Source organism: Pongo abelii, chromosome 3 (assembly GCF_028885655.2).
Source record: "Pongo abelii isolate AG06213 chromosome 3, NHGRI_mPonAbe1-v2.0_pri, whole genome shotgun sequence".
Lineage (NCBI taxonomy): Eukaryota > Metazoa > Chordata > Mammalia > Primates > Hominidae > Pongo > Pongo abelii.
In genome coordinates, this window is record NC_071988.2 from 47,497,076 (window position 1) to 47,520,976 (window position 23,901).

Here is a 23,901-nt window from a genome sequence, read left to right on the forward strand (position 1 = left end):
GCCCATTGGCGGAGGCTGCCCCGGGGGCGGGGTCAGGACGCCCGATTCTCAGACCCCGCAGCCCCGCCCGCCGCGGGTGCGTGTGGAGAGGCCCAGGTGAGGAGCCAGCGCCCGCGTTCCGGAAGCCCCCTCCCGGGGCCATGGGGGCACAGGTGAGGCTGCCGCCCGGAGAGCCCTGCCAAGAAGGTTTGTGTCTGTCCTGAGCCGAGGGACCTGGCAGCTGGGTGGCGAAGAGACCGGGTGGGCGGTCCTCGGATACTTGCGGAGACTGGAAAGGGGGGCTGTACCGACTCTAAACGTAGTCATTCACTCATTCATTCATTCAGTCAGTCGGCCGTCCAGCCAGGCGTTCAACACTTATTTATGGGTGCCTAGGCGGTTCGGGCTGTGCTGGAAAACCTGAGTGGAATAAGGCAGATGGGACTCCCACTCGATTCGCGAGGCCGACCCGTGTAAATTACCGCGTGCTGCGTATGGGACAGGGAAACTCTGGATGCTATGGGAAGAATCCCGAGTCCCTCTGAGAAGGACGTTTCCTCTGACTCAGGCTCGCTTCCAGAGTCTGCGGCCGACGTCACCCGGTGGGCAGAGGGCGTGTCTGCCTGGGGGGCCCTTGGGAGTTCCGCGCTGCGCCCTGCGCTGGCTCCTGGGGATCGAGTACCGCGAGAGGTCGGGCGCCTGGGGCCGCGGGGGTGGGCGCTGGGCAAGTCTGGGCTGTCCACGTCTCTCCTCTTCCTTGGAAATGAAAAGGTCTCCAAACCCACGAGCCTGTCTGACTCGCTGTGCAGTCACTCTGGCTGCTTAAGACGAGAGCCGTACTGGAGAGGAAACCTGGAACCGGGAGCACTCGTTTGCAGGCTCTTCTTACTGCTTCCCACCTGAGCCCTGTGAAATCTCTGGGCGAGGCTCCTTGCCCTTCGCCAAGTGTTCGCAACACTGGCGGGCTTTCTGCAGTCTCCATACAGAAGGCCCCAGTAAAAGTAGGGAAGGGGGTAGGGGGAGCGACTGGAAGGATGTAGATACATTGAAATGATGGTTTTCGCCGTACCAAGGAGAAAGCGGCTTTTTAATTTACCTGATAATACAGTAAAGGGGAAGGGAGGTAGTGAAAGGCATGGTAAGAACTACTATATATATATATATATATATATATATATATATATATATATATATATACACACACACACACATATATATAGTTCCCTTACATATATATATGTATATGTATATACATATACATATATATATGTATATACATATACACCTTTGCAAAGGTGCTCGCGACTTCCCTGGTTTCCTCTCCTCTTGACTCTTCCAGCTTATTCCTTTTTAACAAGTGAGCTTGTCAAAACCATGCCAGCAAGGAAGAGAAGGGATACCAAAAAAAGGAGAAAAATGCCTGAACAATTCACAAGCTATGAAAAAAAAAATTTTAAAGCCGCTGGATCTAGAATTATTTTCTAGTCTTTTTTTCTCAAAAAGAGTAAAAATGCCTGAACAACTCACAAACTATTAAAAAACAAAAATTTAAAGGCAGCTGGATCTAGAATTATTCCCTAGTCCCTTTTTTTCTCAAAAAGAGAAAAAATGCGTGAACAATTCGCAAACTATTAAAAAACAAAAATTTTAAGGCAGCTGAATCTAGAATTATTTCCTAGAGAGCCAGGTTGTGTGCCCTTTTTCTAAATAATTTCTAACCCAGCAAATCTGACGGTTACTAACACACCCACCCTTGTTTACCCAAGGATCTGTAAGTAAGGAAGGTATATGAATTACACCCACTTGTTTGAGCTTCTGGATGTTTTTCCTGCTTTGCTTATGCATTGAGTTCCAACAAGAAACATTTAAGCTCCAGGCTTAATACCTGTGATTAACCATGGTAATTAATTGTGTGAAAAGCTGGTGAGAAAGACTTAGAAATCTGAATGCACGTTATTAGTAGTGGGAAGAGATTAGGCTTTGGCATCAGACAGTCTGAGCTGTAACTTAGCTTCCTTGAGCGTTTTGCCTGTCTATAAATTGGGGATCATCCCTCCAGTTTACAGTTCTGAAGAGTAGGTGCAGGTGGGATTACGTATGAACTACACCACTCAGAGCTTGATATGGAGTAAACAAAGACTCAATTTTTCACTTGTTCATTCAAATAACAAGAGTCCCATGTGCCAAGCACTGGCATAAGTGCTAGGATAGAGGGATCTGCAAGACAGTCTGGTCCTAGACTCTAGGACTAGGTTCCTGCTCTCAGGCACCTTACTGTTCAGATGGCAGCCACTATGCAAGAAACAAAGTAATTTAAAAGATCATTATAATAGCAGTAATATATCAAGAGTGTTGGGATATTTAGATTGGGTATTCAATGAAAGCCCCTTACGAAAGTGATATTCAAGCTGAGACCCAAATGACAAGGGGTCAGTCATGAGATCTGAAGATAGAACATTCCAGTTGAACTTCCATGAAGAAAGTTAATTTCATACTTTGGTTTTGACTTTTTTTGTTTTTTTGAGGCAAGTACCACTCTGTCACCCAGGATGGCATGCAGTGGTGCAATTTCAGCTCACTGCAACCTCCACCTGGATTCAAGCAATTCTCCTGCCTCAGCCTCTCAAGTAGCTGGGACTACAGGCACGTGCCACCATGCCCAGCTAATTTTTGTATTTTTAATACGGGTTTCACTGTGTTGACCAGGCTGGTCTTGAACTCCTGACTTCAAGTGATCCTCCTACCTTGGCATCCCAAAGTGCTGGGTTAACAGGCGTGAGCCACCCCCCACCCCACATTGGTTTTGACTTTTAACGCTATAGATGCTTCAAAAGAGTCTCTAATCCAAAATTATCTTTAAAAGAAACAAATTCAAATATGTATGAAGGTTGTTATAAAGCTGTAATTAAGCCATATGAGGAAGTCTATTTGATTGGGAACATATGATGGAAAGCAACTGAGAGGTTCCTTTAGATTGGGAAGGCAGGAAAGGCCTCTCTGAGTTGCATAGTCCTCTCACTCAGAAGAAGCTAGCTATGCCAGCCAGCACTCTGTAACAGGCTCAGGAACGGCTGCTTTTTAAAAAGCTTAAGGTGAGAAGGAACTTATCCTATGAAAGGAACAGAAGAAAAGGCAATAGTAGGGAATGAGGTTAGACAGCTGGAGACAGGATTCCACAGGGCCTTATAGGCTATAGTGGGAATTTTGGATTTTTTTCTGAATGAGAAGGGAAGCCCTTGTGGAGTTTTGGAAGCAGGAATGACAAGATAAGACCTACTTGTCTAAACGTTCATTTCACCTGATCCTTCTCCCACCTACTCTTTAGTCACATCTCATACCATCTCCCTTTCTGTCACCCCAGGAAACCTGGCTGACCACAGTTTCTTCAACCCCTCAGGGTTTCTGCTTTTAGACTTAGCAGAGAGGCTCTTTTGTTTAATCCTGTTTTAAAAAATATATTCCTTGATGCTGCTTTTACTGCTTGCTATGGCACTCTTAACATACGTATAGGTATTTGTTTGTGAATCCTATCTCCCCGCACTGGAATATAAGAGAGCAAGACCATTGTTGTACCCATTTTTCTATCTCCAGATTCTAGAAAATGCCCAACAGTTAGTACACCATACATATTTGTTGAATGAAGGAAAAGAAGATTAGTGTTTCAGAGAGGGGTGAGAGGGAGAGTAATGCAATATGATGTCAGAGACGAGCCAGTTTCAGAGCATGAGAAGCTTTAAAGTTCAAAGTTAGTGAGGAGTTGAGATTTTGTTGTAAGTTGAGATGAAAAACCATGACAGGGGACAGGGAGTATTAAGCCAGGGAGTGATATAACCTACTTCCCACTGGTTAGCGTTTGGAGAATAAATTGTAACAGACATAAAGAGATTTCATTCAGTCATTCCTATGCTAATATGAATAGGCAGGTATATCACATATTCTTGCTTAGGTTTCTAGGTCAGCTGAAGGTTGACTGATCTAGATGGGGCTCACCTATATGTCTCTGCTTCAGGCTACGTGTCCACCTGGGTTTGGCTCCTTCATGTGGGATGAGCTCAGATCTGCTCCATGTGTCTTCATTTGGGTGCTGAGGCTGAAGGGACAGCAGCTCCTCAGGGAATTACAGAGATGCAAATGAGTAAACCCAACCACATAAGCATCTTTGAAATCTAGCTTCATATCACTTCTGCTGACTTCCCATTGGCCACCAAATCACTTCCAGCCCAACATCAGGTGAAGCACCTTTGCCCACATTGGGAAAGGTAAGGGGCTGAATATTGAATGAATAATAATCCAAACTATCACAGTAGAATAGATGGTGAGACCCCGAACTGGAAATATCTTGCGGTGATTAAAAAGGTAGTTTTATACAATCATTGACTTTCTTAAAACCAGATTTCTATTCCATGTAATAAACTGGACAATTTAAATTATTATTTAAATTTATATTATTATTCTCTATAGGCAAATATTTGACAAATTATTAAAAGCATTTCATCCTTATATAAACACGAATAATAAATCTCCACTGGCTTTTTCGTGTACTCTATGTTTTTATTTTTCTGAAATAGAATGCTGGCTAGGAATTGGGTTACTTGGCCCTGGTTTTAGCAGTTACATAACTTTGGCCAGTGTCACTTAATATATTGGCATCAGTTTCTTTAAAATATCTCTCCTCTATCCATGCCTATGAGTTTAGAACTTGTCCATCAGCAACATTTATGAGGCACTAGTATTGTAAGTAATTCTGAGAACAAACATAGGTTATGATCAAACTTTAGAATCATTGAGTCAAAGTCCCTCATTTTACAGATGGGGAAACTGAAACCAAGAGCCATTACTCAACTTGCCCATGATTATAGATAGTAGATCTTCATTTTTAAATGTTAAAGGTGTGTGTATGTAAACTATTACACCTGTACATAGAAGATAAATATTAGGTTGAAACATATGAAACTACTTGTCATAGGGTTCAAATTGTTCAGTTATCATCAATTTCATATAGTTCAACATAATATAAGGACATTAGGAGTACTGTTTGTAGGACCTGTAAATTACTTAAATATCAACCAACTATAAAACAGAAAAATTAGTTGTGTGATAGTTATACAGTGGAATTCTCTAGAACAGTGGGGGAAAAACAAATCCTGCAGCCTCATGCATCATGTTTTGATGAATCTCAAAAACAAGTCACCAAAGAACAAATTCTTTATCATTACACTTTCATAGGTGCAAAAAGAGGCAAAAACATTTTCAAGATATATGGAGAAAATCTTTTGTATAAGCAAAACAATGTTAAAGAGAAAATCAGGATAGTTACTAACTCTGAGGGGTGATGCTTTATTTCTTAAACTGGCTGGTTGATACATTGGTATATATATTTATAATATATATTTCCTAAATATTCATTACTCTCTATTTAGAAAAATAACATCAAAGAAGAAATACATGTTCGTGGCTAGTAAGAGTATACCTTGGTACAGTCACTTTAGAGGACTATTGATAGTGTCTGTTAAAAATGAAACATAGTGAATGTAGTAGATGTTCTCTTTCTGTGGAATAAAGTCTTGATTAAACTCCCTGGAAAATTACTGTGCTTACTTGAATCTTGATAAGCCAATTGTGACTTGAGATGTCTTTGATTCCTTTAAAACACTCCAAATTCCCTGCCCACACACCCTCCATTACCCATCTCTCTCCTTCTCCCGTAGGCCACTCCATATCCACTAACCCATCCTTTCTTTCCTCTTTCAGTCATATCTGCTGTAGACTCTCTCCCTAACATGTTCCCAAAGCATAAAACAATTTAAGTCCTAAGGTCAGTAACCAGACAAGATTTTTATTATTTTTCCTGCCATAAAACTTGGAGCATTCATGCCTGCTAGTTGCAATGAGAACTTGCAAAATGCAACAGTGATCATTTGATCTCCCTTATGACCCTCTGCTCCCACACCCCCTACAATGTCAGAAACATTTTGCTGTATCAACAGCTTAGAAGAAATATTGTTTCACTGGAATGAGATCCACCCACACTGATTTCAGAGACAAAGTTTTGGAGTGGTTATGTTAACTGCATAGTAAATGATATGAATGCAGCCATGAAATTCACTGGTAAGTCAGGTCTGATGTTTTCTTAGGAATGAATGTAATCAAAATTCTTACAAAAATATACTTAATCACTTTCCCTTCTTGGGGCTTAGATGAGATAAACATCGTGTGGAACAAGATTGCTAAGGGCTAGCTTGCTTGAAAAATTGCAGCATCAGCCTGGCCAATGTAGTGAGAGCCCATCTCTACAAAAAAAACTAAAAAAATTAGCTGGGCATGGTAGTGCATGCCTGTGGTTCCAGCTACTTGGGAGGCTGAGGTGGGAGGATCATTTAAACCCAGGAGGTCAAGGTTGCAGTGAGCTGTGATGACACCACTGCACTACAGCCTGGGTGACAGAGTGAGACCCTGTCTCAGAAAAAAAAGAAATGAAAATCTGCAGCAGTTAGGGTATTTAGTTTTGACTTCGAGTTTATTCTGGATTTCTGTTTCTTTGTTTTGTTTTTTTTTGTTTTTGTTTTTGTGGAGATCTCGCTATATTACCCAGGCTGGTCTTGAACTCCGGTGCTCAAGCAAACCTCCAGCCTCTGCCTCCCTAAGTGCTGGGATTACAAGGGTGAGCCACCATGTCCAACTATTCTGGATTTCTGAAACAAAGTTGGATCATTTTCAAATTACAGAGATAAATGAAATAATAGTCATGAAAACGTTGAATTCCATTATTTTATTATTTTCCAGACCTGAACTTCATGGGTGTTTCTTAACTTTGCATGTGGTAAAATTCAGGTGGCTTCATGAAGCTTTGCCAGAGGTACATGGTCCACTTATGGAAGTCTTGTTGCTAAGACATCATTTGATCAAACTGCCTTTTGTTGCTTATATGCCTTCTTAAGATTTTTGAAATGTAAAACTTTTCTAAAAATTGAATTACAAAATTGTTTCTGATTAATTTTCCTTTACCCTCTTTTGTTTAGGGTAATTCATAATGGGAGAATTTGCCATTTTTAAAGGAAAGATGGGAAGACAGAACATCTTGTCACAATGTCACCTTGTTGGTGTCTTTTCAAGTGGAGAACAGATTATAAAAATTTCTTACATAGTGTAAAACGTTTTCATTTTGTATTTTAGTGTTTAGCCTCAAAATTCCAAGACATTTATAATAGTGGACTTGGTTCAGGGGATTTACTTGCTTCTTTGAATCTCATTTTTTAAAAAGCCTAATGATATTTAAATTCATTTTTTATTAGATTCTGTTTTCTTTAGGAGAAAGTGGATTAATAGACCTGAAAAATCAAGGAAAGTGGTACAGAAAACTAAACCCACTTTTAAAACGTTTTCTGAAATATATAACTCTTCATACCCACCAAATGACTCATACCCCACCAAATGAGTTAGACAGATTTCTTCTTTTTTTTTTTTTTTTGGAGATAGTCTCGTTCTGTCACCCAGGCTGGAGTGCAGTGGTGCAATCTCAGCTCACTGCAACCGCCTCCTGGGTTCAAGCGATTCTCCCGCCTCCACCTCCAGAGTAGCTGGGACTATAGGCACGCACCACCATGCCCATGCCCCGCTAATTTTTGTATTTTTAGTAGAGATGGGGTTTCACCATGTTGGCCAGGCTGGTCTCGAACTCCTGATCTCAAGTGATCCACCCGCCTTGGCCGCCCAAAGTGCTGGGATTACAGCCATAATGCCCAGCCAATTTCTTTTTTCTTTTTTTCTTTTTTGAGACAGGGTCTTGCTCTGTTACCTAGGCTGGAGTGCAGTGGTGTGATCACAGCTCGCTGCAGCTTCATCCTCCTGGGCTCAAGCGATCCTCCCACCTCAGCCTCCTGAGTAGCTTGGACCACAGATGTGCGCCACCATGTCCAGTTAATTTTTCAATTTTTTTTATGTAGATGGGGTTTCACTATGTTGCCCAGGTTGGTCTCAAACTCCTGGGATCAAGCAATCATCCCACCTTGGCCTCCCAAAATTCTGGGATTACAGGTGTGAGTTACCGTGCCCAGCGAACAGATTTCTTGCAATGTGATTTCTAGACTGAGGTTGCTATGCTTTCTCCCTACATTCAGGCCCCACAAGCCCTGCTTTCCAGTAGCCAGGCTGATAATGCAGAGTGAAGTAGATGTGATGGGCTGTGTTGAACTGTTGAGCACAAGCCAGGTCTGAACAGCTATTCGCTGCTCCATCAAGTTGCTGATTCACCAGAACAAAGACATAAGTGTTCCCAGATCGAATTTATAGGGGGAATCCAGGCTTTCATGTGAAATTGCTCATTTTTAAATGATGACAGCTAAACACTTTAAAATCATTTTTAAAAATCTGTGCAAGCCAAATTGACAATGTCTATAGGCCTGTGGGCCACCTGTTAGGGACTTCCCTGCATGTAGTAAAATGTTTCAGTACCATGCACTCAAGGCTCTGTTTCCTGCAGAAAGCCAGTAAGCATTAATACCTCTCCCTTTCATTCCTGACATTCTCTTCTTTCCTTTTTTCCAGGATATGTGCTGTCTCTGGTCTGTCCAAACTCCTCCCAGGCTTGGTGTGAGATCACAAATGTGTCACAGCTGCTGGCTTCTCCTGTGCTCTACACGGACCTGAATTCCAGCATAAACAACTTGAGCATTTCAGCAAATGTAGAAAACAAATACAGTCTTTATGTGGGCTTGGTACTGGCAGTAAGCTCAAGTATTTTTATTGGCTCCAGCTTCATACTGAAAAAGAAGGGCCTCTTGCAACTGGCCAGCAAGGGCATTACTAGAGCTGGTAAGAAACACATGCAACTAATGAATTTAAGTTTCTAACTGCAGAAATGATCCTGTTGTAAGACCACATCTCAACAGTACTCTTATAAACTTGCTTGTGTAATTATAGTTATTGATTTTTTTTCCATATGGATGTTAGAAAAATACTTAGGTCTTTGATTAAAATGAATAGAAAACTCATGGTTAATGAAGGGATAGTCAGGCAGACCTACTCAACATCTTAAGTGTCACTATAACTAACAGCCTAATTCTATTGTTATCCATCTATTGATTTAATAAATATCTATTAGGTGCCAAACACTGCTAGGGAAGGTCCCTGTTCTTGAGAATCTACTATGAATAAGCAAGTAAACCTATCAGCAATAAAAAAGAATACATGTACAACTAAGAATTATCCTAGGCTACAGTAATAATAACTCACTGGCTTGGTTTATCTTAGTCTCTATCTTCTTGATGGAGTCAGCTGTGTCTCCAAGTCTCTGATCTCTGCCACCTCTCCAACTTCCTCTTGCTTTTCTCCCCGTCACCTACTTTTCTCTTGTTCCTGGAATACATCTGGTTCTGTCCTACCCCCAGGTCTTTTCCCATTGCATGGAACTCTTCTCCCTGCCCTTCATTCAGCTGACTCATCCTTCAGACTTCAGTGTGAGTGGCATCACCTCAGAAAGGCCTTCCTTGACCATCCTCTCACAGCAGGTCTCCCCACCCCACCCCCATTATTCTCTGCCATTGCACTGATAGTTTCCCTCACCGTACCTAGGATAATTTTTAGTTGTACATGTATTCTTTATTGTTGCTGATAGGTTTACTTGCTTATTGATAGTAGATTCTCAAGAACAGGAACCTTCCCTAGCAGTGTTTGGCACCTAATAGATATTTATTAAATTAATAAATGGACAACAATAGAATTTGGCTGCTATTTATAGTGACACTTAAGATGCTAAGTAGGTCTACCTGACTATCCCTTCATTAACCATGAGTTTTCTATTCATTTTCATCAAGCATACTATAAGATCTAAGCATTTTTCTAACGTCCATATGAAAAAAATCAATGATTATAAATTACACAAGCAAGTTTATAAAAGAGTACTATTGAGAGGAGATTTGTACTATCAGAAAACATATGCTGTATTAAAACAATTTGATACTGGCATTAAAGCAGACAAAATCATAAAAGATAATTTAAAACTTATAAATGGACCCAAGTATATATAACAATTGAATTTGTTATTTTAAAAAGTGACATTTCAAAACTGTGGAGAAAGGACAAATCATTCAAAGTATTGAGACAATTGGGAAAAATTAGAGGGGAAAAACATGAAAGTTCTGCTTCACACCATTCAGCAAAATACATTTCAGATAGGTTAGAATTTAATTTAAAAATAAAATAATTTGTTTTTTTTTTGAGACGGAGCTTTGCTCTGTCGGCCAGGCTGGAGTGCAGTGGCGTGATCTCGGCTCACTGCAACCTCCACCTCCCAGGTTTAAGTGATTCTCCTGCCTCAGCTTCCCAAGTAGCTGGGATTACAGGCATGCACCATCACGCCCAGCTAATTTTGTATTTTTAGTAGAGACAGGGTTTCACCATGTGGGCCAGGCTGGTCTCAAACTCCTGACCTCAGATGATCCGCCCGCCTCGGCCTCCCAAAGTGCTGGGATTACAGGTGTGAGCCACTGCGCCCAGCCAAAAAATGAAATAATTTAAAAAAAAAAAGAAGGCTTTTCTAAGCATAAAGATAATTTATTTTATATAGGAAGAGATTATCTAGATTGACAAAAAAAAATCCTATATGGAAACACTTTAACTGAAACTAAAAAGCAAATAATATATTGGGGGGAATATGATGAAATATGTGACAAAGTATAGTTTCATAATATATAAAAAGTGACTGCAGTCAATAAGTAAAAAGGTTAGTACCCTAACAGAAAATAGACCTGGCATATAAACAAGAAACAAACAAAATAAGAAATGCAAATGACAAATAAACATACGTAAGTAAATATTGTTTCACTAGTACCCAAAGAGATACCAACTAGACAATAGTCTGGTTCAGTGTGGTAACATAATTCCAACTTAGTTATTTGCAAATGTAATGACCAATAAACATACATAAATAAATATTGTTTCACTAGTACCCAAAGAGATACCAACTAGACAATAATCAGGTCCAGGGTTGTAATATAATTCCGAGTTAGTTATTTGCCAATTTCTTAAGAAGAAAGTCCTAAATAAGCACAGTTAACTACTTTGCGAAATAGTCTTCATAGCTTATATATCCTGTTTAATTATAACAAAATCAATTAGGTCAAATGCAGAGGGCTAAGTATATTAAAATTGTTAAGAAAACTCCATTTTCTGTAGTAAATATAATGACAAAGTCACAGATGAAAGTAGTAGGAAGATAACCTTTTGAATACCTTAAAAACATTTTGTCCTTTTCAGTAGACAAAACAGAAACTTGATTTCAGCATGACAAGCTAGAGAATAAGCAGAGTGCATCTGCCTGATGCTTGTTATTCTCTCATTGACTAATCCAAACTCTCAAAAGCTCTTATGTCAACCATCTTCTTCCCTTTACAGTCCTCATTAGTACCAATGTAATTTACTATTTATGTTTTCTGTTTTTAATTTTAAACATAGCTGAAATGAAGTATTTATGTCCACACCTCTGACTGACATAAATACGGTGAACCTGGTGATTAAATAAAATTTCCTACAAATTAAGAAAAACTTATGATTTGTGGAAAAACAAAGGGGTGACATGGAAACATCATACAGAAAGTTTTAAGCAATGCTAAGCAAAAAGAGCAAAGCTGGAGGTATCACAGTACCTTCAAATTATACTATAAGGCTATCATAACCAAAACAGCATGGTACTGGTATAAAAATACACACATAGATCAGTGGAACAGAATAGAGAACCCAGAAATAAAGCCACATACCTACAACCAACTGATCTTTGACAAAGTTGGAAATAATATACGCTAGGGAAAGGCTACCTTATTCAACAAATGGTGCAAGGAAAATTGTAGAACCATATATAGAAGAACAAAACTGGACCTTATATCTGACCATATACAAAAACCTACTCAAGATGGATTAAAAACTTAAATGTAAAACCTGAAACTATAAAAGCCCTAGAAGAAAAACTAGGAAAAACTTCTCTGGCCATTGGCCTAGGCAAAGAATTTGTGACTAAGTCCTCAAAAGGAAATGCAACAAAAACAAAAATAGACAAATGTGACCTAAAGTAAAAAGCTTCTGCAGAGCAAGAAAAATAATCAACAGAGTGAAAAGACAGCCTGCAGAATAGGAGAAAATACTTGCAAACTAAGCATCTGACAAAGGTCTAATTCCCAGAATCTACAAGGAACTCAGACAACTCAACAAGAAAAAAACAAACCCATGAAAAAGTGGGTAAAGGGTATGAACATACGTTTTTCAAAAGACATGCAAGCGACCAACAAATATATGAAAAAATGCTCAGTGTCACTAATCACCAGAGAAATGCAAATTAAAACCACAATGAGATACCATCTTACACTAGTCAAAATGGCTATTATTAACAAGTCAAAAAACAACAGATGTTGGCAAGAATGCAGAGAAAAGGGAATGCTTATACTCTGTTGGTGGGGATGTAAATTAGTACAACCAGTATGGAAAACAATATGGAGATCTCTCAGAGAACTAAAAATAGAACTGCCCTTTAATGCAGCAGTCCCACTACTGGGTATCTACTTTAAGGAAAAGAAATCATTTTATGAAAAGACACTTGCACTCAAATGTTTATCACACCACTATTCACAACACCAAAGTCATGAAATCAACCTAAGTGCCCATCGACAGAGGACTGGATAAAGAAAATGTGGTATAATTATATACACACACCATAGAATACTACTTAGCTGTTAGAGAAATGAAATCATATCTTTTGCAGCAACATGGATGGAACTGGAGGCCATTATCCTAAGTGCAGTGACTCAGAAACAGAAAATCAAAAGCTGCATGTTCTCACTTTTAAGTGGGAGCTAAACCGTGGGTACACATGCACATTCAAAGTGGAATAATGGACATTAGAGATTTCAAAAGGTGGGAGGGTAAAAGGGTAGAAGCAGGTGAGGGATGAAATACTACCTGTTGGGTTCAATGTTCACTATTCAGGTGATAGATACACTAAAGGCCAGACTTTACAGTAGATTTATGTAATACAACTACACTTGTACCCCTGAATCTATTTTAAAAATCAGGAAAAATAAAACAAAAATGAACTCCTGATGCATAAAAGAATAAAATGGGTGACAAACAGAAAAATGCAGATTGAAATGACATACCATTTTAAGACTATCAAATTTGCAAAGTTTTTAACAAAATTGACATAACTTTTCTGGAGGGCAATTTGGTAATACATGTAAAGTCCTTTAAAAAATGCATTTCCTCCTACCCAACAATTACACTTCTAGGAATTTATCATGGAGAAATAATCATTCCAGTGTTGCAAAGGTAAATGTGTAGGGAGGTTTGTGAGAGCATTATATTTATAACAGAAACATGGAAAAAAATCTAAATGCAATTAATCCATTAGGGGATTTGTTAAATCATTGTAAATTGGGGGAAAAAAAGCTTTAGAAGAGCTTTGGAAATGACCAAGTAAATAAGCTAAGAGACTTTAGATTTACTGACTTAACTTTTCTAACCATAATCCAGTACGCTTCCTAGAAGTCAGTTCTTCAAACTTTCCTCCAGTGTAGAACCCATTTTTTGTTAATTTTTACTTTTTGTATTTTAGGACAAGGTGGACATTCTTACCTGAAGGAATGGCTCTGGTGGGTAGGATTGCTGTCAAGTAAGTTTTTAATACTGAGAATACTGTTTATTTGTAAGATAATAAATAGATTACATGAAATTTTTCATAATTGGTTAATCTTCCTGTCAAGAATGGAACAAGGATGGAATTTAAGTCTAAAAATTTTTGTGTTAGTATAATATATTGTCCTATATATACTATTATATATAAATAAATTAATTTTTACTCTTATTTCCCACCCCCTGTGCTCTCAGTACTGTCCTGGAATGCAAGAGAAAAAGTTGACCTTTGAAATATTATATTTTAACCACAGACTTCTTGTATTTTCTTCACCATAACAATAGAAAAAAGTACTTTTCTTTCATATTTTCCCACCTCCTAATTTGAACCTGTGACTATTGTAGCTGCATATTTTCTCAAGAAAGAGTACAGTTTCCTTGCCAGGACAACAACACAGATAAGTGAAAGGCTTCTGTGGCTGCTTGGTACTGAACAAATGGAGAAGAAATGAGGGGTGTCAGCACTCTCCTTCCTCCCAGACCTGCTGTGAGGATTAAACGAGACTTTATAGGATGTGAAAGCACTTTCTAAATGCTAATGTGATATCCAAATAGAAGGCAGTGTTCATCTCCCTCAGCCACTTTTGCTGACTTCAGTCTCCCAACTAAGTAAAATTTCTTAAATCCCAAAAGTGGAAGCTCCCCTCAAAAAGGGCATCATAAATTCCCTCTGTAGCCAGGAGTCTTAAAGCTTCCCTGAATTTCCCCAAACCAAGCAACACATTTCAGTATTTGTAAGATCCTGTTATGAGAAGGAACTGGGTACCTTTTCTTTAATAAATAGTGGAATCTAAAAGGATGATTAATAAAAAGAATTTAAATATGTATAGCCCCTTCAGTTTTTATTGTGGGTTGTTTTTTTTGTTTGTTTGTTTGTTTTTTTTTTTTTTGATATGGAGTCCTGCTTTGTGGCCCAGGCTGGAGTGCACTGGCACGATCTCCGCTCACTGCAGCCTCCGCCTCCCAGGTTCAAGCGATTGTCCTGCCTCAGCCTCCCGAGTACCTGGAATTACAGGCGCACACCACCATACCCAGCTAATTTTTGTATTTTTAGTAGAGACGAGGTCTCACCATGTTGGCCAGGCTGGTCTCGAACTCCTGACCTCAGATCACCCACCTCGGCCTTCGGAAGTGCTGTGATTACAGGCATGAGCCACCGCGCCCAGCCACCCCTTCAGTTTTTACGGTGCTTTTACATCCATTTTCTTTATTTGAATAAAAATTGACAAGGGCTGCCTGGGAAGATTCCAGATAGGTATTTGGATCATTCTCTTTTTATGTCTTACTTGCATATCCCCACCCTCTACCCATACTTTATAATGAAAATATAAGGAGAATATTATGTGGCTACATTTGCAATTTTGTTTTCACCGTGTAAAAAAGTTTATGTCAGTATTGAGAGAAAAGCATACATTAGAGATTAAGTAAGTGACATACATACAGTACTTTAATGGAAAGCTATCTATAAAGATAAAAATATAAATAATATAAAGTATCCAAGGAAACCTTAATATTCCAAGAAAACTGCCACGGTTTTTTTTAGACAGAGTCCTGCTCTTGTCGTCCAGGCTGGAGTGCAGTGGCGTGATCTTGGTTCACTGCAACCTCCGCCTCCCAGATTCAAGCGATTCTCCTGCCTCAGCCTCCAGAGTAGCTGGGATTAAAAGTGCTTGCCACCACACCCAGCTAATTTTTGTATTTTTAGTAGAGATGGGGTTTCACCATGTTGGCCAGGCTGATCTCGAACTCCTGACCTCAAGTGATCTGCTCCGCTCTGCCTCCCAAAGTGCTGGGATTACAGGCATGAGTCACCATGCCTGGCCTTGCCATGATTCTTTTGATGAGAGCAATGTCTTCATTATTCTGTTCTGTAAGTTTAGATTTGTTTAATGATGTTTTCCTAATGGTGAATACTCCTATAGATTTGGGGAGATGTAGCATAGCAGCCAGACAAAGGGAAAAAGAAAAAAATCATGCTGGTGTTCCTTTCTCTCTCTACAATAAGCATTTGCTTGGTGTAGTTGCCAGCATGAAATACTACATTCCGTGGGCAAGTTTCCAGCTGTGTTCTGTGAGAATAACTTGGCCCCAGTACAAGAGCCCAGCTCTTGAAGGGATTTCTCTCACTCTAGAAGTTATTTATAGCACACTATATCATGCAAGTCTAGAGTTCCTCAGATAAGAAAAAGATCACATTCAGGAGCATATCATGACTTTAAAACAGCTGCCTGGATCTCGTTAAGCTACTGAGATACTGTTAGTTGCTTGTAGATCACTTACAATAGAGGGATATCTAACTTCATGGGCCTATGGCAGGTATTTCTGGCTATTCCCTACCTACATACCAGATTTAACCATTCTAATTTTCCGAGCTGGTTTTGGTTTCTGTGGGTAACCTACAAAACTGTAGGTATTCTTGAGCAAGTGAAATAATTCTCTGCTTACTACAAAGCTACCTCTACTAGATTTCATCAGAGTCACCAAATATGTCTTCAATATTGAAGTAGCGAAAAATTTCTATTGAAAGCCATTTAAAATGAGTACTCATCTGTCACCATTTTTTGCATCTTTTGAGTTTGTATCACCTGGTATTACAGTTTGTCTGCATCTCTTAATATTAATTATCTCCTACCCGCTATAAAACACGTTACATCATTCTTTTTAGCTAGATCTTCCCATGTATTTGGGTTAAAAGTCCACTGCTTTGCATGAGTCATTTGTTTTTCTCTTCTGACAAGTAAGCCCATTTTTTATATCAATATCTCTGCTTGCTTTCTAGTGGGAGCAGGAGAGGCTGCAAATTTTGCTGCTTATGCTTTTGCACCTGCCACCTTGGTCACCCCTCTGGGTGCTCTGAGTGTTCTCATAAGGTATGTGAGCAACAGGGAACTTGGCTTCTGTAGGTATTTTAAGACCAAGATAAACTTAAACCATAAGAAACATATGGCTATGGATATCTAAAAGCACACACACAAATCTAGACCAACCTGGGCTCTAAAAGTCTAGATGAACCCAAATTATTTCTGAGGCTCCTGGGAAGCTTTGGACAAGTCACTCAGCCTCAGTTTACTCATTCATAAAGTGAGAACAATACTTTTTCTTGCCTGAAATCACAAAAATAACTTGAGAAGACTATAAAATAACAGTAGAAATAGGAAATAGACTGTCACATTATTATTTTAAAAACCTAAGACACAGTGAGTTTGATTTCCTACTAACATAAATGTGTTTTACATTGGTAACACTGCAATGAAGCATAGAAGATTTTTTAAATCTCTCATCAGAACAAATTACCAGAGTCCTATCACCTCTTTTTCTCATCATAGTGGTTAATGACCATAGTTATCAGAGGACTTTTACAAGCATGGTGTTTTGGTTAAATTTTAACTCTCACTACAATTCTTGCATTGTTTGCTGGATACTTCTGTTTGGAGACCCTGTAGTTTTAATAGTGGAAACAGGAATAATTTTCCTATTTCATGGAATGTGGATCTAATTTTTCTGAGTTTATTATGATCCCAAATGAATGTGTTTCATAAGCATATACATTTTTGTCTGTTCTTTTCTTGTCTTTTTCTTTTCTATTCATTATCCACCTCTAGTAGAAAACTTATGATTGAGCCTACTAAATTCTTTTTAGCTTCCTTATAGGATTGTTATGAGAATTAAGTGAGTTAATACACATAAAGCATGTCAAACACTTGTCTATGCAATGAATAGCTAGTAGTAGTGCTAGTAATAGTAGTATCTTCACTAAGGCTGCAGTCCTAAAAGTGGCCACATGAGGGCAACTCTAGGAAAGCACCTGGTAATTTATCATAATCTTGAGAACAGATAGGCACTTAATTGCCTTCATGGGGATGCCAGGGCATTAGAGGAAGGAGGCTGGCTTGCAGAAACCACAGCAACTGAAGCATTAGCAGTACTGGATAGGTCTAAGTATCAGAGCAGTAACAGTGGTAAGGAAGTATTTTGATATTTTGAAAGTCTGTATCAAGCTTCTCCAACCCATGGCCCATGGGCTGCATGTGGCCCAGGACAGCTTTGAATGTGGCCCAACATAAATTTGTAAACGGTCTTAAAACATTATGAGTCTTTTTTGTGATTTTTTTTCTTTAGCTCATTAGCTATCATTACTGTTAGTGTATATTATGTGTTGCCCAAGACAGTTCTTCCAGTGTGGCCTAGGGAAGCCAAAAGATTGGATACCCCTGGTCCGTTTGATTGTAGTGGTGTGAACTAGCTGATTATTAGCCCTGCACAGAGTAATTTTTCTTTAGGAATGTATCTTTCTTTGAAACATCCATGGGCTTACATATTCCAAATGTATCATGCCAGTAAGATATAAAAGATTTTCTATCTTGCTTGGCTTTACAGGAAAATACGGGTAAATTGAAAATGACTTGAGTAGAACCTCTTGTAAGATCACTGGAAGATTATGGGATATAGAATATTATAGCTCTTTAGATATAAAAACAATGAAGCATATTTGATTGCCCATCAGTTCTGAGTTTCAAACCAATCTAGGGTTTTCAGTGTCATATAGCATATTCCAGTCAGCTCATTGGGATACGTGGTGGCATATACCACAGTTTGACTTCTGAGCTGCCATGGGATCAAAAGGTAATTGAACTATAGTGATTTTTAATTTTTTCTCTCTTAACAGTGCAATATTATCTTCCTACTTTTTAAACGAGCACTTGAACATTCATGGGAAAATAGGCTGCATATTAAGTATATTGGGGTCAACTGTGATGGTTATCCATGCCCCACAAGAAGAGGAAGTCACATCTTTGCATGAAATGGAAATGAAATTGAGAGACCCAGGTCTGTGATTCAACCTAAAGAACCACTCAAATTCTGCTCCACTTTCTCTCCTCACCAAATAGTATCTGTAATAATATTGTAATAAGCTTTCTACCTTCTGGGCTGCATTGTGGGTTGTGAGACACAGTGAGGTTTGATTATTATTTCTCCTGAAAAGATGGCAGAACTTATTTTTGTGTTCATGCTTCCCCTCTTACACAATGAAAGGGAGAGATGGGGATGGTAGAGGCAAAAGACATATATATTCAAAATCAAATCTTTGCCACTTTCTTCCTCTGAAAATAAAAAGTTAATCTGATAATATTTGCCCTAGCTCATAGTGGTATTGGTGAGATTTAAATGATATGTTTGTGAAAATCCTTTGTAAAATATTGAGAACTATGCAATAGAATGTTGTTTTTTAATTTGATCTCACTTCTATTTCTAAAATACCTATGCTCTTAAACTCATGACTAACAAGATTTCAGAAAGGTATAATCCTGTGAGCATTTTCTAAAGTCAGATTCTTTTCTCCTCCTAACAGGGTTTATTTCCTTTGCTGTGATCGTAACTGTGATCTCCTTGGTGCTCATTTTGATTGTGGCTCCCAAGAAAGGACAGACCAATATATTGGTTTATATTTCAATCTGTTCCTTGATTGGAGCGTTTTCAGTTTCTTCTGTCAAAGGCCTGGGAATTGCCATTAAGGAGCTGATAGAATGGAAGCCAGTTTACAAACATCCCCTGGTCTTTGTTTTGCTGGCTGTACTTGTGCTTTCAGTAACTACACAGATTAACTATCTCAACAAGGCACTGGACACCTTTAATACCTCTATTGTGACACCCATTTATTATGTATTCTTCACATCCATGGTAGTGACTTGCTCTGCCATCTTATTCCAAGAGTGGTATGCCATGACAGCTGGAGATATCATTGGGACCCTGAGTGGATTCTTCACTATTATCATTGGCATCTTCCTTCTACATGCTTTTAAAAATACTGACATTACTTGGAGTGAGCTTACATCCACCGCTAAGAAGGAAGCCGTCTCTCTGAATGTCAGTGAAAACAATTATGTTTTGCTAGAGAACTTGGAGTGTTCAGCCCCGGGATACAATGATGACGTTACCTTGTTTAGTAGAACTGATGACTGAAGTCTCTAGAAACACTGAGTTTTAACCAATATGAGACACACGAAGAGGAAAATGAATGCTTCCTTCTTGGAAGAACTGCTAGGAAAGTTAGCATTTTTACAGTTCTAATTTAGATGTGAGGCCAAGTAAAAATGCCATTTTTTTTGGCCATCGAATTTGAAAATCAAATTGATTATCCTCCAGAATTTCTACAAACTTTGAAATACTCTCTGAGGATCAAAGAACTCAAAGAGCTATCTGTGTCTTAGAATAATCTCCTTCTTCTGGTCACAATATCTTTGTCTCTGCCAGGTGGCTCTTCATTTCTTTGGTGGCTATTTTTAGACTTACAGTCATTCACCAATATACAGTTAGCAGTGTTCTGATAGACAGTTTCAGTCATATTCTCCGTTGAGTCATAATTTCAAGTTATTAAAACTGAGAAGAGAGGCCAGGCATGGTGGTTCACACCTATAATCCTAGCAGTTTGGGAGGCCAAGGCGGGCAGATCACTTGAGCTCAGGAGTTGGAGACCACCCTGGGCCACAAGGCGAGACCCTGTCTCTACAAAAAATACAAAAATTAGCCAGGCGTGGTGGCACACGCCTGTAGTCCCAGCCACCTGGGAGGCTGAAGTGGGAGGATCGCTTGAGTCTGCGAGGTTGGGGCTGCCGTGAGCCCAGATTGTGCCACTGCGCTCCAGCCTGGGTAACAAAGCAAGGCCCTGTCTCAAAAAGAAGAAGAAAAAGGGCCAGGGGCTTTTGCTTTAAAAAACTTTTTTTAAAACTGAGAAGTGAGATCACAGGTGCTTTGTTCTTCCTTCTGCACCTTCCTTCTTAAACTAGATAGCTAATTAGTTATTTTAAGAAAAAAGAAATTTTAAAAAAAGCCTGCTTTATTTGTTAGTGGGCTAGAATACACAAGACACACCCACCCATGAAGAGTTTATGAATTGTAACTTATTGACATATCATAGGAATTTACTACCAGTTAAAGAGGGAGAACGGAGGAAGAGAAAAATACTTCAGATAAAGGAAAAAGTTTTCTTCTCACAAAAACACAGACACGTGATTGTTTTCACAGGTTCCATTAATTAACTCAGGTCTGGAAGACATAGGACAAAATGGAGTTTCTGAAGAAGTCCAGGTGAATTCAGCTTTGGAGTCACTTATGTTCATTTTTTTTCCCTTTCTTTTACTATTATCCTAAAGGTTATTTTTCTTGTTGATATAGAGATTTTTGTAAAAGATTGCTACATTATTTCAGGATTATATCCTACATTTCAATTGCTCTCAAATGTTTTATCCCTAAAGAGTGAGTTTTCCACAGACTGGAAGCAACTAGAAAAATCTTTGTGAAAAATCTGAACAAATTATCATCATGGCTCTCTTGAAATTTTGCACTTTCACCCTTATTAAGGAAATTATAATTAGTTACTAACCTTTAAAAATAGGTATATTCTAATAGGATAGAAAGTTAACTTCCTGGCAAACAAAATACTAAGATCTCAGGGGCTACTGCAGGAAAATACCTTTTTTGCACATTAAAATGTTTATAAAATTTTCCTCTCTCATTTCAAATGCATGGCAGGAATAACATTTTTGGTGGTCTTTAATGTGATGGACAGATTTGCTGTCACTTATTGATTTTATGGAAAATAAATTGACTATCTTATTTTTATACTAATCTTATTTTTCTCAAAACAAAAATCCTAAGCAAAAAGTTGTCATTAAAAAAAAAAAATTCAGGTTGACTGAATGTTTTTCTGCTCTAACCTTAAATGTTATTAGGTTTGGTTTTTGTTTCTCAGCTAGTTCAAGACTACCTGAGGTAATAATGGTAAACTTTATTATTCAGAATTCGATTAAACTGACTTCAGCATTTCCGCAGTTCTATTAAACAATGACTGACGTTCACATTGACAGCCTACCTGAGATGGCTGCAAGGCCCTAATGTTCATTATACATTACAGTCTTTTCAGCATAGTTTAGTGTTGAGTGCAATTCTAATGCATTCTACGTTTTTGAAAATCGATAATCCATGGAAGGTCCATGGGTTGATACCTCAGGTCAAAAATGTGTTTACTCTGTTGATTGCTGTTTCACTTTACTTGTATATCAGATATATAAGCTATGAACACAAGTTTGTAGTAAAAGTATCTTCTGGCTGGGCAATGGCTCACACCTGTAATTCCAACACTTTGAGGGGCTCAGGTGGGAGGATTTCTAGTCCCCAGGAGTTTGAGATCAGCCTGGGCAATAAATTAGACCCCATCTCTCTAAAAAATGTAAAAAACATCAAGAGGCTGAGTCAGGAGGATCATTTGAGCTTACGAGTTCAAGGCTGCAGTAAGTTATGATTGTGCCACTGCATTCCAGCCTGGGTGACAAGAGTGAGACCCTGACCCAAAAAAGTATCTTCTGATAAAGTGGCATTTGAAAATTGCAGAAATTTTAATATTTTTTCTTTTAATATTAAGAACTTTATTGCTCTCTCTAGGACACCTTCTTGGTGAGGAAATTAATGGCACTTTTCTTGACATCCAACCTGGGACTCTGGTGATTCTCTGTTCTGGTGAATTTAAGTTTCAGACATTTCTTTGTGTCACCTTTTACAAGGTGTTTGCCCTTGGTACATTATGACCAGATCAAAGGTTCCCAAACACAAGGCTCATTGTGTACCCTGGACAGGAAACTGAACTGGTGTTGACATGTATGCATGCTCAGGAGGAAGACTGGGAAAGATTTAATGAGTTGAAGTATGCTGAGAAACAATGAAATATTTGAAAACTGTCTACATAAAAGTTACTGATGCACATGCATTAAAAAAACAAAATGTTATTGCAAATCTAACACTAAAAAATTTTTGGCTGGGTGTGGTGGCTCACACCTGTAATCCCAGCACTTTGGGAGGCTGAGGCAGGTAGATCACGAGGACAGGAGTTCAAGACCAGCCTGGCCAACATGGTGAAACCCTGTCTCTACTAAAAATACAAAAATTAGCCAGGCATGGTGGCGGGTGCCTATAATCCCAACTACTCCAGAGGCTGAGGCAGAGAATTGCTTGAAGCAAGGAGGGGCAGGTTGCAGTGAGCCAAGATTGTGCCACTGCACTCCACCCTGGATAACAGCAAGACTCTGTCTCAAAAAAAAAAATTCCCAAATAGGAAGATATTCTCTAAGGAAGAATAAAATGCTGGACCCTTGTATTCAGACTATTAGTCTTAACTGGTAGTTTATAATTTTTAATACTTTGTCATCATGTACATATCTTAAGATTTATTATGTGAATATCTGCATGTGTATCATTAAGGATTACAAAGTTGTGCTCACACAGGACAAATGGAAAGATTTTCCTACTTCTGTAAAGATAAGTTTCCTTATACTTTTGTCTTACAATTTTATTCTTAGGTCAATGGTTATTTATTATAAGTTCAGATTGCACAATTTTCATAAGACCCTTTGGATTTAGCACATGAAATTGACACATATTTTAAAGTGTTAAATACATGGAAAGCATCTGGCATTATGCCTGATAACAGGCACTTAGTAAAATGTACTTTTCTTTGAATCAACATTTGAATTCTTACAGTCTTGTCACTAGAGACTTAAGGACCATTGAGTGCCTATTTTTATACATTCATCTTTTCTCAATTTGTCACATCTCATTTTAAATAATGCAAGTGAAAGTGAATTCATCATATTATCTCAACACCAATACAAAATTATTCCAACAAAAATATTTTTCTTAATAAAACCAGAAAAACTGAACTAAATGCTATTTACCCCTTCCAACAAAGCTTTGTGGAAAAATATATGAATATATGAAATGTTCTCAAATATTTTGAATAAACTGTTCATGAAGCCTTATATTTTGCAAGTGTTTTTACTGTTCATTTTAGAAAGTTTATAAATCTTAAATGTTTGTATATTTTTCATTTGCAATAAAATGTTGTTTAATTATGCTTTTGAGTTCAGTTTTTAGTTTATAAATGTTAAGCATATGTAATGGCAAAACTATTCCCATTTTGTTTTGAGATTAAAAGGAAAGTTTCAGGCTGGGCCGGTGGCTCATGCCTGTAATCCCACCACTTTGGGAGGCCGAGGCAGGCAGATCACTTGAGGTCAGGAGTTCGAGACCAGCCTGGCCAACATGGTGAAACCCTGTCTCTACCAAAAATATAAAAAATTAGCTGGGTATGGTGGCATGCGCCTGTAATCCCAGCTACTTGGGAGGCTGAGGCAGGAGAATTGCTTGAACCTGGGAGGCAGAGGTTGCAGTGAGCTCAGATCATGCCACTGCACTCCA

General features: G+C 38.6%; 1 protein-coding gene across 2 annotated transcripts; it reads left to right on the top strand.

Moving 5' to 3' along the window:
• The first annotated feature begins 49 nt into the window (after positions 1–49).
• Positions 50–23,555, top strand: NIPAL1 (NIPA like domain containing 1). Of its 2 annotated transcripts, XR_008524128.2 has the most exons (7): positions 50–186; positions 8,524–8,790; positions 13,577–13,633; positions 16,433–16,523; positions 18,320–18,480; positions 19,004–20,739; positions 22,093–23,555. XR_008524128.2 is itself a non-coding variant. In NM_001131630.1 (6 exon segments), coding segments are annotated over 6 exon segments (1,233 nt in total). In that variant the 5' UTR covers positions 73–140; the 3' UTR covers positions 19,615–23,555.
• Positions 23,556–23,901: the final 346 nt, after the last annotated feature.